General features: G+C 39.7%; 1 protein-coding gene across 1 annotated transcript in view; it reads right to left on the bottom strand.

Moving 5' to 3' along the window:
• Positions 1–14,868, bottom strand: part of Vamp4 (vesicle associated membrane protein 4) — a 35,701-nt gene extending 20,833 nt beyond the window's left edge. Inside the window, exons 1-3 of the mRNA XM_076873088.2 lie at positions 14,717–14,868; positions 11,595–11,712; positions 5,357–5,403 (exon numbers count right to left, since the gene is read on the bottom strand). Coding sequence (XP_076729203.1) covers positions 5,357–5,403; positions 11,595–11,660 — 113 coding nt within the window. The 5' untranslated portion in view covers positions 11,661–11,712; positions 14,717–14,868. The remainder of the gene's footprint in view (positions 1–5,356; positions 5,404–11,594; positions 11,713–14,716) is intronic.
• Between the last annotated feature and the right edge of the window lie 227 nt (positions 14,869–15,095).

Raw genomic sequence — 15,095 nt, 5'->3', positions numbered from 1 at the left:
TGAATAAGGTAACTCAAGAAACAAGGTTCTTAAATTTCTAGACATAGGGTAACTTCTAAAGGAGGTGAAAAAAAAATCCAGTTTGTGACAAGAAAAACATTTTGGGAAAAAAGATCAAACTGCCTATTAAAATTTATTTACATAATGTATAAATATGAAAATATCAACTTGCCTTAATTCCTCTAAGTTCTTCCTCCAAGTATTTAAACTGCAATTAAGCCTTAGAATACTGGACCAGTAGCCAGGCATGGTGGCTGGCGCATGCCTGTAATCCCAGGGGCTCAGGAGGCTGAGACAGGAGGATTGTGAGTTCAAAGCCAGCCTCAGCAAAATCGAGGCGCTAAGCAACTCAGTGAGATCCTGTCTCTAAATAAAATACAAATAGGGCTGGGGATGTGGCTCAGCAGCTGAGTGCCCCTGAATTCAATCCCTAGTACCACCCCACTCACACACAAAAAAACTGGACCAGTATCTCATCCCAAAGTTCAAGTTAAATGTTGAATTCCATAGAGAAAACTAAGAAACTACAAATGGGTCAACTGAAAAGCATAAAAAAGTAGTCATTCAATGAGGAAACCGCAAAGGGAGACAGCCATCTGAAAATTATTAAGTTAAAATTATTCCAACTACAGGTTGAAAAAAAGCAGCAGTGGCTACATTTGTTTTCACTTATTACATAACATGAGACTTTAGAATGTTACTGAGGAAAAAACAAAATAAAACCCGAACCCAAGGCTGGTTCTTTGATAAATGTCTGGTCAGATCATACAGGAAAAACAGAGAGGGCAGCAAGTACAGAATAAGAGAAGACACAATTACTAACAGAAGCAAAGTGGGGACCTCACTACAGACAAATGCACTATAGTCATGTAGGATTTACTACAAAGAGCTGAGTGAAGGACACATGGCAACTCTCTGTCTAACCATGTAACCCTTCTGTAAATCTAGAATTATTATAAAACCATGTAAAAACTCCTACAAAAAAATCTGGGACTAGATGAGTTCAATTATGAATTCTACCGAATGTTTAATGTAGACACATAGCAATATTACAGAAACTCTTTTGAAAAAGTAAATACAGAACATCTCCCAAGTCATTATATGGAGCCCACCTTATCTTAAACCAAAGACAACAACCAATATCTCTAACGAACATAGATGCAAAAAATTCTTCACAAAAATCTTAACTGATGCCAACAATGGCTTAATGACTACACATGATTTACTCCAGAAATACAATGTTGGCTTGAAATTTCAAAATTGATGATAAATGACATCATCTATTCCTTAGCAAATGAGGAACAAAAGGGAGCTTCCTCAACCTGATAAAAGGCATCTTTAAAAAAAAATGCAATAAAATCAAACTTAATGGTTAAAAAAAAAAGGAATGTTTCGCCCTAAGGGAGCTCTGGAAGAGCATTCTCTCTCACCACTTCTAATTCAATATGGTACTGGAGGTTCTTGCCAGAGCAAAACAGGAAAGATAAAGAAATAAAAGGCATACAAATGCAGAAGTAAAACTGTCTTTATTTGTAGACAATGTAATTATTTATGTGGAGAACCCAATGGAATTTATAAAAATACTATTAAAATAAATAAGAGAGCTTAGTAAGGTTTAGCATTAATTTACTCTATGTCTACATACTAGCAATGAATAATAAGAAATTGAAAAAAGCTAAATGAAATATTTTGTTCTCTCTCATATGTAAGTTAGAAAAATGGAAAAGAAGATGGGGGTAAGGATCTCATGAAAATCAAAAGTAGATCAGGAGAGGAAAGAGACAAGGGGATGGGAGGAAGGGGGAGGGGAAAAGAGCTGGGGGGGTATCGGCCAAACCATATTATTATACTGTGTGCACTGCACGTATGAACACGCAACTACAATCCTATCCTTATACGTAACTACAATTCACCAATAAAAATGTGGAAAGAAAAAAAAGCATGAAATACTTATGGACGAATCTGTCAAAAAATAAATAAATATATAAAGACCTGAATCTGAAAACTAAGACATTGCTGAGGGGCTGGGGTTGTGGCTCAGTGGTAGAGCGCTTGCCTTGCAAGTGCGAGGCCCTGGGTTCGATCCTCAGCACCACATAAAAATAAATAAATAAAATAAAGATACTGTGTTCAACTACAATTAAAAAATAAATATATAAAAAAATTACTGAGAGAAATTAAGGACCTTAATAATTACAAAGATAAACTATATTCATGAGTCAGAAAACCCAATATTGATAAGACATTAACTCTCCCCAAATGGGTATACTGATTCAATGCAACTGCAACCCAGATTCCAGCAGAAACTTTTGTAGAAGCAAATAAATGATTCTAAAATTTACATTAAAATTTTTAAAGCCCAATTAGCCAAAAGAACATTGAAAAGGAAGTGTAAAGTTGAAGGACATACACTATACTACTTTGCAACTTACTAAAAAGTGACAGTGGTCAAGGAAGTATGGTATTGATGTAAGATGGACATACAGATCAATGAAGTAAACAGAGTCTAGAAATAGTGCCACAAGTATAAAGTCAATATTTTTGTCAGTTCTTAAAATTACAGTAAGTACATTAAAAAATGTGCCATTTTAATCATTTTTAAATGTAAAGGTCTGTGGCATTAAGCGCATTTAATTATTCTGCAACCATCACCACCATTCACCTCCAGAAATTTTTTATCTTTCCAATTAGACACAACTCTCCATTCTCCCCTCCTCACAGCTCTGGCAACCCCCATTCTACTTTGTGTCTCTCTGAGCCTGACTATACTCTAGGTACCTCATCTAAGTGGCATCATGCAAATACTTTTGCTTTTGTGACAGGCTTCTTTCACTTAGCATGATTTTTTTTTAATTTTTTTTTTACTTATACATGGGCACAATGTCTTTATTTTGTTTATTTTTATGTGGTGCTGAGGATCAAACCCAGGAGAGGCGAGTGCTCTACCGCTGAGCCACAACCCCAGCCCCCACTGAGCATGATTTCTTTAAAGTCCATTCATGTTGCAGCAGACATCAAATTCCCTTCCTTTTCAACACAATATTCATTTATGTATATTCCACTTGGGCTGTTTCCACCTTTTGTCTATTGTTAATACTGCTGTTATAAACATGGGGGTTAAGTAATATTTAAATATTATTTTGAGAATTTTATTTGTCTTCCTTTCAACATGTAGGAGAAGCCGGATATGGAAGCTGGATATTGAGGGGGTGTGCCACTTAGGGTGTCAGGCCCTTTGGAAGGCATACAGCATTATATGGAAGTGGACATCAGGACATTTTTGGCCCAAAGAGTTGTTATTTCTCACAAGGGCATCTACCTTACATTCGGAAAATCACTTATTTACCCAAAGCATCTGCCCTTCTTTTCAACACTGAGTTCCTAGTAACTACTGCTTTCATCTAAGGCTTCTCACCATAAAAGGTACTGTAGGCAAGTAGCTTATGGAAAGCTTGTCACCTCTAGCAAATTACATCCCCATATTTATGACATTCCTGCCAAAATTAATACAATTTCCTGTATTTGCTTTCTATCCTATAAGCTCTTGCCCACTGCTTCATGGGTTTCAATTGATTTTATAAAATGTTTTCATCAAAAATCAGCCTCCACAAAAAATATGTCACAATATGTTAATGAAGTAGAAGGTAAGCGCTTCCCCTCAGGCAACCCTTCTGCAACAATTCCCAGTGAAGACTCTTACAATACTGCTTCACAGACACAAACCTAGGCTGCATGAGAGTGATTTCAAATTAAAACTAAAAGGATTGGTCAGGGGGGCTGGGGCTATAGCTCAGTGGTAGAGCACCTGCCTCACACATGTGAGGCACCGGGTTCAATCCTCAGCAACACATAAAAATAAATAAAGATACTGTGTCCATTTACAACTGGAAAAAAAAAAAAAAGATTAGCCAGGTCAAATAGTTTTTAGTATGGTACCATGATAATTCAATAGGGAAAAAAATAACCTTTTCATCAAATGAAATAATTAGATGGCTTACGCCCCCACCCCCAAACCCTTCATCCTTACCTCAGACATGTATAAAAATTAACTGAAAATGGATTACAGGCCTAAATTTAAAAGCCAAGACTATAAAACTCCTAGAAAGACATAGGTGAAAATTATAGTACATTATGTTTGAGAAAGATTTTTTTAATAAGATATAAAGGAAGAAAAACAATACAGAAAATCCAATAAATTGATTTCATAAAAACCCAATTAATCTTCAAATGCTACTGTTCCAAAAATGACAAGGTTAAGTTACAGATTTGGAGTATATATTTGCAAAGCACATATAAATGACAAAGAAACTGTATCTTTCTTACAATATAATAAGATAAACATGTATGAAACCCTGGGTTTGACTGAGTCAGAGCAACACACACACATACACACACACATACACACACACACACACACACACACACACAGGAGTTGAACATATACTTCGCCAAAGAAGGCATAATGATGGAAAATAAGCACACCAAGAGATGTTCAACATCAGTTTTCATTAGGGAAATGCAAATTAAAAACACACTGAGATACTTCTACACACCCACTAGAATATCTAAAATAATAAAGATTGACCATATATAGTTGGTTACAATCTGAAGCAACTAAAACTCTCATATAGTACTGATAAGAATACAAAATAGGGCTGGGGTTGTGGCTCAGAGGAAGAGCACTCGCCTAGCATGTGTGAGTCACTGGGTTCGATCCTCAGACCCACATAAAAATAAAAAGGTATTGTGTCCACCTACAACTAAAAAATAAATAAATAAATAAAAAGAATATAAAATAGTTCAAACACTTTGAAAAACAGTTGTAAATGCACATTAAGTATTTTACTCTTAGATATTTATCCAAGATAAGTAAAATAAAAGTGTATGTCCACACAAAAACCTATACGCAAATGTTTACAGCAGCTTTATCTGTAATGTCCCCAAACTAGAAACAACCTAGATATCCATATACAAGTGAATAGACAGATAATTGCAGTATATTCTGCAATGGAAAGCCACTCAGAAAAAAAGAAACCCAATTATTGATACATGGTTGAATCTCAAAATAATCATGCTGAGCAAGTGCAGCCCGTAAAAAAGGGGGCATACTCTATGATTTAGTCTATATAAAATTTTAGAAAATACATACTACAGTGATAGCATATCAGTGGTTGCCTAGGGACTAGGAAAGCAACAGATTATCAAGGGGTATGTGGAAACTTTCAGGGTGATGGCTATATTTATTATTTAATTTTAGTGATGATTTCATAGTTTGTATGCCAAAACTCATTGTACACTTTAAATATATGCATTTGATTGTCAATTATACTTTGAAAAAGTTGTTCAAAAAACTTACAGAAAAAAGTCCTCTTCTTCATCTGAATCATCTTCCAAAAGATTTCTCTGTCAAAAAAGAAAGAAAAAAAAAAAGAAAGAAAGAAAGAAAGAAAAAGACTTTTCAGATTCAGAGGGCTTATAAAATGTCAAGGAGAAGTAATGAAACAAGTTCTATACTGGTGAATTTCTATATAGTGAATTTCTCCAAGCTTACAGACAGAGGGAAGAATGATCAATCACATTTGCTTCAATAGAAGCTAAATGATATGGAACTGTATTTACAGACCTTCCAAAGAAAATGCTTATAATTCCAGAATCCTATAACTGATGCTGCAGGCAGTTAGAAAGAAGCCCCTTCTCATTCCTCCCAGTGTCTCTCTATTGGCAGAAATTAACAGAGAACCAGACGGCAGAGAAGGAATGTAATTTGTGGAGTCCAACTGCAGCAATGGAGGACAACAGGAGGGTAACCAGAGCTGAGAGCAAAGGCCTGGTAACTGGCTTGGTCCACTTTCTATCTGCTAAGTCCATAAACAGTACTCTACACAAATCTGAACTCCCGCAGAAAAACCTTATATTCTTACCTCACCAGATAGGACATTCTTCATTAAAATGAAGTGGTCTCTCTCAGTCCCCCAAGTGGGAAGACATGAAATCCCAAAAGGAGGCTACAGAAGAGCAAAACCCAGACCTTCAGACAAGAACTCAAACAAAATATGATTGCTTGCAGGCAAAATAATGGCTCCCCAAGGAGGCCTATGTCCTAGCCACCAAAGCCTGTGACTGCGTGAGCAAGGGTGTAGGAAGGGGCTTGGCAGAGGTGATTAAAGGTCTTTAAAGGGGCAAATTCAAGACAGATTATTCATGTGGGCCAGAGCTAATCACAGGGTTCTTATAAAATGGAAGCAGGAGATAGACAGATTGAAACTTGAAGATGAAAGAACATGATGAGCCAAGACAGGAACTGGGAAAGGCAAAACCTGTTTCTGCCCTGGGGCCTCTGAATGGGAAACAGCCCCACTGGCACCCTGATTTCAGCCCCGTAAGACTCATCTTGGACTTCAGGTCACCAGAAATCAAGATCATAATTTTGTGCTTTATATTTGTAGTTTTTACAGTAGCAATAGGAAACCAATATACCACTCAGGTACCTTTTCTGAGGAAATTGCTCAAAAAATTACACCAGCCAAAAAGAAAAATAAGAACAAACCTCTTCAGACAGAGATCATCAAAGAATCTGATGTGTGGTCAGGTTTAAATGTTTGATGGTAATGTGACGGTGAACTGTAAGTTAGAATTACTGAAAAGGAAAAGGCACAGTCCAAAGAAAAGCTTAAAAAGAGCCTGTCCCAGGGAGAAGTGGCCGGAAAGAAGGGGAGGGGACAGGGCTAGAGTGAAAGACAACACAACGGAAGGTCACCGTTTCTAGTAAGCTGATGAAGAACACATTTAAACATTACTGTTAAAATATAAAGTTAATAACAGAAAGAGGAATGGATGGAGAAAGGCAGTAAAATTTCTCAACTGCCTAGTTGTTCCAAGGATAAGGAGAGAGATAAGGAAAAGGAATCAATCTAGGATTGATTATATAAGGAATAGAATACAAAGAATATCATCACATATATGTAAACTAAATACTCCATAACATGAACAGTAAAACAGTGAAAGAAGGACATATTTGACCTTCATTTAGCATGTATTTTTGAGCATTTCCCACATGGTTGGCACTGTTCTAAGATCCAGACCAGCTTTGAATGAGACAGACAAGGTTTGACTGAGCGTTCATAGAAAAATGTGACTGTGATAAATGCTGTGCAGGAAACTAAAACAGTGATGGGACAGAAAGTGATCGTGACAACATGAGATTAGGTGGTCATGAAAATCATTCTCAAGAGGTGAATGAAATTTAAGCTGAGACCCAAAGCTCCTTGATAACAAAGAGACAGCCAAATATCAGGGTAAAGAACATCCACTGCAGGCTGAAGGACTACCTGGCACAGAAAAAGTCCAAATGTATTGGTCATCAAATAATGAGTGGTCTGAGTGGCCCTGACCAAAAACAAAAACTATATATGATTAGAGTTCAAAAAATTCCAGCCTATATCTGTTTTCAAGAAAATTATCTACAACAGAAGTCAAAAAAATGAAAAAAAAAAAAAAGTGGTAGAAAAGAAAGCTTAGCAAATTCTATCAAAAGACTACCAATCTAAATAGAAATTTTTAGGACTTATTAAACAATCAAATAATAATTTTATAATTATAAAATACACAATCCACCAAGAAAACTTAACAGCAATGAGTTTATATACATAACAATATGGCTTCAAAATATATAAAACAAAAACTGATTAAAGTACAATGATTTATGCCAGGCATGGTGGTACATGCCTATAATCCCAGTGGCTCAGGAGGCTGAGGCAGAAGGATCTCCAGTTCAAAGCCAGCCTCAGCAAAAGTGAGGTGCTAAACAACTCAGTGAGACCCTGTCTCTAAATAAAATACAGAATAGGGCTGAGGTTGTGGCTTAGTGGTCAAGTGCCCGAGTTCAATCCCCAGCACCAAAAAAAGAAAAAGTATAATGGTTTATGATCCAGTTTATTTGGTTTAGAAGATATAATGTGTGTTTATTTTAGTTTTACACTGGAAACACACATGAAAACCAATGCCTTTTACATATCCATTGAACAAATATGAATGTTGGGGATACAATGCGATACCACTTCACCCAGCAAGCAGCCAACAGTAAGCACTGGTGAGGGTGTGGAGGAACTGGAACTGTCACAAGGCTGGTGGGAATATAAAACACAGTGCAACCATGTGGAAAACAGTTCGGCAATTCTACAAAGGTTGAACATTAGAGTTACTCTAACAATCAGTAATTCAATGCCTAGGTATGTAAGTATAAGAAATGAAAATGTATTCAACAAAAACTTGTATGCTAATGTTCATAAAAGCAATATTCACAATAGCCAAAATGTCAGGAAAAATTCCCAAACATCCATAAATTGATGGATAACTAAATGTGGTACATCCATACAATGAAACATTATTCAGTTAATAAAAAGGATAAAGTACTGATACATACTACCAAATTGACAAATCTTGAAAACATTATGGAAGTCAAAGAAGCCAGTCACAAAAAGCTATATATTGTATGATTTCATTTATGCAAAAGGTTAAGAAGAGCCAGGTGCAATGGTACAACTTGTAATCCCAGCTGCTTGGGAGGCTGAGGCAGGAGGATGCAAGTTGAGGGCCAGCCTCAGCAACGTACGGAGACTTTGTCTCAAAATAAAAACAAAAAGGGGTGAGGATATAGCTCAGTGGTTAGGCACCCTGGGTTCAATCCCCAGTACAAAAAAAAAAAGGTTCAGAATAAGTAAATCTACAGGTTTTTGGTTGCCCAGGGCTGAGGGAATGAAGAGAATGGGGATGACTGCTGAAGGGCACAGAGTTTCTTTTAGGGAGGATAAAAAACCCTAAACTAGACCATGTGATGGCTGCACAACTTTGTGAATATACCAAAACCCATTAAATTGTACTTTTTAAATGGATGAGTTGTATGTTATATAAATTATATCTCAATAAAGCTGTCAAAAATTATGATAGGAAAGAGTAACAAAACTTTTAAAAAATTTAAAAAGCAATTATTAGAACCAATCAGTTATAAAACTTCAAAATCTCATAAATATCCAAAGGCAGGCCCTATTTAAACAGTGGATTTTGTTCAGTTCAGGTGTCCAATATCCAATTTTTACAGTCAATTGTGCTAATAACCCACATGTAAAGAGAAAGTCACAGTTACAGTCTCAGTAGTAGTACTGATTGAGACTGTACATTTTATATCTTTAAATATATATGTTCAGCTCATTTTAAAAAAATTAAATAGCAATTAGTCTTTTGGTGGGTTCTTCTCCCCATCAAAAACATAAACAAAAACAAACTAAGGACAAATGTTTTTGTATTATATTAAAAGATACTCCCAAATCATAAAATATTGAGTGATTAATATCAAGTTCCAAAGTTACACAAAAAAGGAGTATATAAAATAAAGTCAAACAGGGGCTGGGGATGTGGCTCAAGTGGTAGCATGCTCGCCTGGCATGCGTGAGGCACTGGGTTCAATCGTCAGCATCACATAAAAATAAAGATATTGTGTCCATCTAAAGCTAAAAAAAAATAAAGATATTAAAAAAATTAAAATTAAAAATAAATAAAGTCAAACAGACCAAGAACTCTTAAGGGCAGCAACTGAGCCCCCTGTTTTAGCACCATGCCTACCACACAGTAGGTGGTTAATAAATATTTGTGGAATGGATCAGTAAATAGAAGGATGACAAGAAGAAAGGAAGTAATGGAGGCTTCCGTTTACCAGATTAAAAAAGGAAAAGAATATATTTCCTTCCCTCAAAAAATATTCTATAGATAGAATACTTACTCTATCTATAGAATTATTCTATCTATAATAGTCACACGATAAGCTGTCTTTCAAGATGCTGCACAATACCCTGATTTATTTATTTATTTATCTATCCCACCACCTTCTCTCTTATTTGCAGTGAAGTGGATTAAACACAGGGCCTCATACATGCTAGGAAAGCATTCTAAAACTGAGCTATACCCCCAATCCCTAAACATAGTGTATTTCTAAAATGAACTAGAAATTGAAGCATCATGTACAAGGCATTCTAGATTCTGAGACACTCACAGGTCCAGGATCTATCACATATAATTTCAAAAATCTAAAAAGTTTCAATAAGTCAAAAAGCTTTGCTAAGTTTGGTGTCAAAACTCATTTGGGCTGGGTACAGTGGTGCATGCCTGTAATCCCAGTGGCTTGGGAGGCTAAGACAGGAGGATCATGAGTTCAAAGCCAGCCTCTGCAACCACAAGGTGCTAAGCAACTCAGAAAGACCCTGTCTCTAAATAAAATACAAAATAGGGCTGGGGATGTGACTCAGTGGTTGAGTATCCCTGAGTTCAATCCCCAGTACCCAATCCATGCCAAAAAAAAAAAAAAAAAAAAAAAAAAAAAAACTCATTTGGAGGAAAACCTGACTTGAATTGACTTTAGCTATTTTATTTATATAGATAACCCATATATTTCACTAAGAAATATTAATATTTGGAGGTGCTAGTTCAGACCCCTAAAGGCTATTACATAATATGTACTTAACTTCCTTTCGTAAATCTGAAAAATCGTAAATTTCAAATATATTTGGCTCCAGAGTTCTGAATAAGACATTATATAGCTGTATAAAATTTTCCCTGAGCTTGGCATGGTGGTGCACACCTGTAATCCCAGCATATCAGGGGGCCGAGGCAGGAGGATCATGAGTTCAAAGCCAGCCTCAGCAAAAACCAGGTGCTAAGCAACTCAGTGACACCCCCTCTCTAAATAAAATACAAAATAGCTGGGGATATGGCTCAGTGGTCGCATGCTCCTGAATTCAATCCCAGGTACCAAAAAATTTTTTTTCCTTGAAATATTATCATCAATCTAAGCAACATATATTTTTAAATACATTTACTATGAAGGAAAAAAGTAAGATTAGAATATGGTGGTGATAGGGTTCAGAAATTGACACCCTGAAGTAAAAGCTTCACAAGCAGCCTCATAGCAGGTTTCTCTCTGACTGTCCCCTGCTATCAAGTTTTCCCCTAAGGCAAGCTATAGGGACCACAGTTTCTTTCCCCAAAGGAGGTCACAAAACCCAGAACCCCCTTTCCCCAAATACTGTTATAAAACCTAAAAATATTAACCTAATCTTCTCCTTTCTTTGTAAAAGTTGGCCATAAAACATTCACTAACCTACCTTCTTTGACTACCCCATACTCAGAAGGAAGAACTGCTGCGGAGAGGCCAAGGAAAGTTCGAGCAGACAGGCCTTGCTGGCCTCCCTCCCTCCCCTGAGTCTATTACTGTTAGATAACACCCTTTAGTTCAACCCTACTTCTACATGGCTGCCCTTACTTCATCAAACCTGAGCATAAAAATGTATAATTCACTCTGGGTCTTTGGGTCCTGTTGACCACATACAAAACTATGAACATATAAATCTGTTCAATGTTCCTCTTGTTAACCTGTTTTTTGTTATGTGGTGTCAGCTATGATCCTTCAGTATGAGCAAAAAAGGGATCACTCCCTTTGCTGCTCCTACAGTAGCCATAAACTTTAGATTCTTTTCTATTATTTACAAAAGGAGTGAAAACATTTTGACTCTTTCTTGTTCTAAAACTTAAGATTCTAAACTTACCCTTTCACTTTTCACAGAACCAGTGACATCATCATCATTGAGGTGGCGCTTGAACTTGGGAGGCATATTTTTACTCAGAGTACTCTTCTATTTCCCAGCTGAATAAAATATTCACCACCTTAAGGAGAAAAAAAGCAATCTTTAGACTTTTGGATGTAAACTAAAGTACTTAAAGCAGACAGAAGACCTGTATGACAGGACCCCGCCCCCCCATTTTGGTGACTTCAGCTACTCCCCTGTCACCTGCTCTACTCCAGTGAGTTTACACCTGAACATGTAAGGAACAGTTAAACACATGATAAAATCAAGTAGTTTCCCAAAGAAAACATGTGGAAGAAATGAGTGAATTAAGGATTTTATAAAATGAAAGCATAGATAGTACAGGAGTAGGAAAAATAGAAGTTCCTTGAAAATCCTAAAATGCTTTATGATTTTAACTTGAAGTCAGAAGCTTAAGTAATGATTCTATTTCCTCATCTGTAAAATAGTAATTTCTATGATCTTGCATGGAATTGAGGTGGTCCAATCAGATCAAACATGCAAAAATATTTGCAACCTATATAGCGTCCCACTGGTATTCCATGAAACGGGTTAAGTTTCTTAAGTCCTGGTGTGATACTGTGATTTTACACACACACACACACACACACACACACTTGCCTTGGGTCTTCATCCTATTTCCTAACATATAGTTCCTAATACCCTCAGAATCTCAGAGAGTGCTAAGTGTGGTTTTTGTTTGTTTGTTTGTTTTTGTATGCTAATGAGATGACTAGCTTCAGAAAGGCAGCTAGCTACAAGAAAGATCAAGGCATGAATAAAAGGTTGGGATATTGCAGCTCCCACTTTGGGGAGGGCAGAAGGACTAAAGGTTGTGAAAGTTGAGTCAATCACCAACAGTAGTCTATTTTGCCTAATAAAACTTATGTAAAAACCTAACAGGACAGGATTCCAAAGTTTCCAGATGGCTGGACACATGAAGGTTCTTGGAGGGTGGAGTGCCTGAAGGGCCATGGAAGCTCCTGGTTCCTTCTGCATACCTTGCTCTGTACCTCTATTCCATCTGACTATTCATCTGTATACTTCCTAATAAACTTTATAATGAACTGGTAAACATAAGTAAAGTGTTTCCCTGAGTTCTGTGAGCCACTCTGGCAAATTAATTGAACCTCCAAAAGGGATTGTGGCTGCCCCAATTCATAGCAGATCAATCAGAAACACAGGTATAACATCCTGGAGCTTGTGATTGACACCTCAAGGTGAGGGGGGGGCAGTCTCATGGGACTGAACCCTCAACTTGTGGGATGGACTGCTATCTCCAGATAGTGTTAGAAATGAAATGAATTAGAGGACACCCAGATGGTATGTCCTAGAGAATCTGTTGCAAAAATTACTTGCTTTCTGGTAGAGAAAAATCTCCACACATTCTGGGGTCACAGAGGTGTATGTATTATGAAAGTAGGAGAAAACGAGTTTGTCTCTCACATCAAAAGAACTGAGTTAAACAAAGCCAGTTTTCTTTGTTATAGAACCACCTCACAGCTTTTTACATGCTAATAAGTACTGTGATTTTTCCAAGAAAATGTGTATGTAACAATAAAATTTTTTGAGAAAAAGTGTCACATGCAAATATGAATTTTCAGTATTTTTGGATCAGATGATGGCTGAACACCTAAGAACTCAGAATAGCTCAGATGTATAGAATGCATTCTGTGTTGGGCACATAGATGTGCAATTTTCTCAGTGATGCAGAGCAATTTTAGTGCTCAGAGTTACACATGCATGTTTTCTTTTATTCTTTATGCATACCATTGAGGTAAGAACCAAGAAACTAAGAGAAAAGACAGTAAAAAAAAGTGTTGGTCACTTCACTTATTGAAATAGCAGAGATACAGGCCTAAATCAATGGTTGTGCGTTATCAGTTTTAGTTTTTGTTCAATTGGTTGCCATCAGATCACACAGTTCTACCTGAGAAAGACATACTCCCTGTAACAACCCAGAAGCCCTACATCCTCTTCAGGAAGAAGCATCTGAGATCTTCAGATCTTCAGATTCATACCATCTGGGTGTCCTTTAATGTCATTCACTTATAAAAAAAAGTGTCTAGGTTCATATTCAACGAAATGTTAAACAGAAATTCAACCTTCTGTAACCTCACTAAAGTCTTGTACCTAAGTCACAGCTCCAGAGTTTCTCATTCCACAATATTTCCGTCATGTACACCTGGCCCATTTTATGCCTCATACTTTGATGTCAGGATAATCCACTCATGCAGAAATGTTACAGAATGCATGGGAAAACAGATGACAGCAAACCATCGGAGAACGTGAGCTTTTCTTCAATCGTATTTTAAATCCTACAGAAGGGTGCTAGGGTGCTCAACAGCCCCCCCGCAAACCAGAGAGACTCCTATGAAGTCTGCATGAGAGGCACAGCAAAGCTAAAACCTTAAAGAGCAGACCTCGCCATCAGAGCCAGGGGACCAGCTGGGAACAGAGTGAGCCCAGCTCCGACAAAGAGAGGGCCACCGGCAAAGCACAGGCAGGCCGCCACGGGCGGGATCCACCGACGCAATGGGTACCAACCCACCAAGGCAACGAGTCACGCTCGGGGAGGCGGCGTGGACGTCCTCGGTAAGACCTCCTAGAAGCCCACCGCCCGGGCCCGTGTGCACACGCCCGCCCCGCTGGCCCGGCCCCACCGGACGCCCGGAACGTCACGCACGCGTGCTCGGGAGCGGCCCCGGGCCTCCGCAATGGCTCTGCGCAAACAAACTTGCAGCGCGCCTTCAGCAAGCGCCGGCTCTATTTATTCCTCTAGCTCCACCACCGCCCGCCCACCCGCCCGCTGCGCTCCGGGTCCGCAGGCGCCGGCCCTGGGCGGAGGCCGTCCTCCTGCGCGCACCGGGCGGCGCCGGTTCCCACCCCGCGTTCCAGGCCGCCCCTCCGCCGCCCGGCACCCCGCGGCCCCGGGGCCTCTCAACCGCCCCCAGCCCCGTCTGGCCGAGCGCCCGACCCGAGGCCCGGGACGTTGGCGCCGGCACGGGGGCGTCGCCTCCTCCCCGCCTCCGCTCGCCCGTCCCCACCCCCCCCCCCCCCCGCGGGCAGGCCGGCGCCGGTACCTGCGAGCCGGGGAGCTCCGCGGCGCCGGGCGGGGAGAGGGAAGCAGAGCGGGGCGAAGAGCCAGGCGGGAGGGGAGGCCGCGGCGCCGACCGCCTCGGCCGCAGCACCCCCGCTCATCAAGCCGCTCGGCGCTCGGCGGTGGCGCGGGCGGGGGGCGGGACCGGGGCGGAGACCGCCGAGCGAGTCGATCCCGCCTCTTCTGCGCCCGGGCGGCGCCCCCCCCCCCCCCCCCCGCACTGCGCGCGCCGTCCACGGCCTCGGAGTTGCGTGCTGGGGAGACGTCGCCGGGGTCGCGGGGTCGGCCGTGCGCGGGTTGCTCGGGGCGGCGTGGGAGACGAGAAGCGGCGCTCCGCAGCCCGGCGGCCAGGCCCAGCGGAA

This window comes from Callospermophilus lateralis, chromosome 13 (genome assembly GCF_048772815.1).
Source record: "Callospermophilus lateralis isolate mCalLat2 chromosome 13, mCalLat2.hap1, whole genome shotgun sequence".
Taxonomy (NCBI): Eukaryota; Metazoa; Chordata; class Mammalia; order Rodentia; family Sciuridae; genus Callospermophilus; species Callospermophilus lateralis.
Note: the sequence above shows the minus strand (reverse complement) of the source record. Positions and strands in the feature narration are given on the sequence as shown.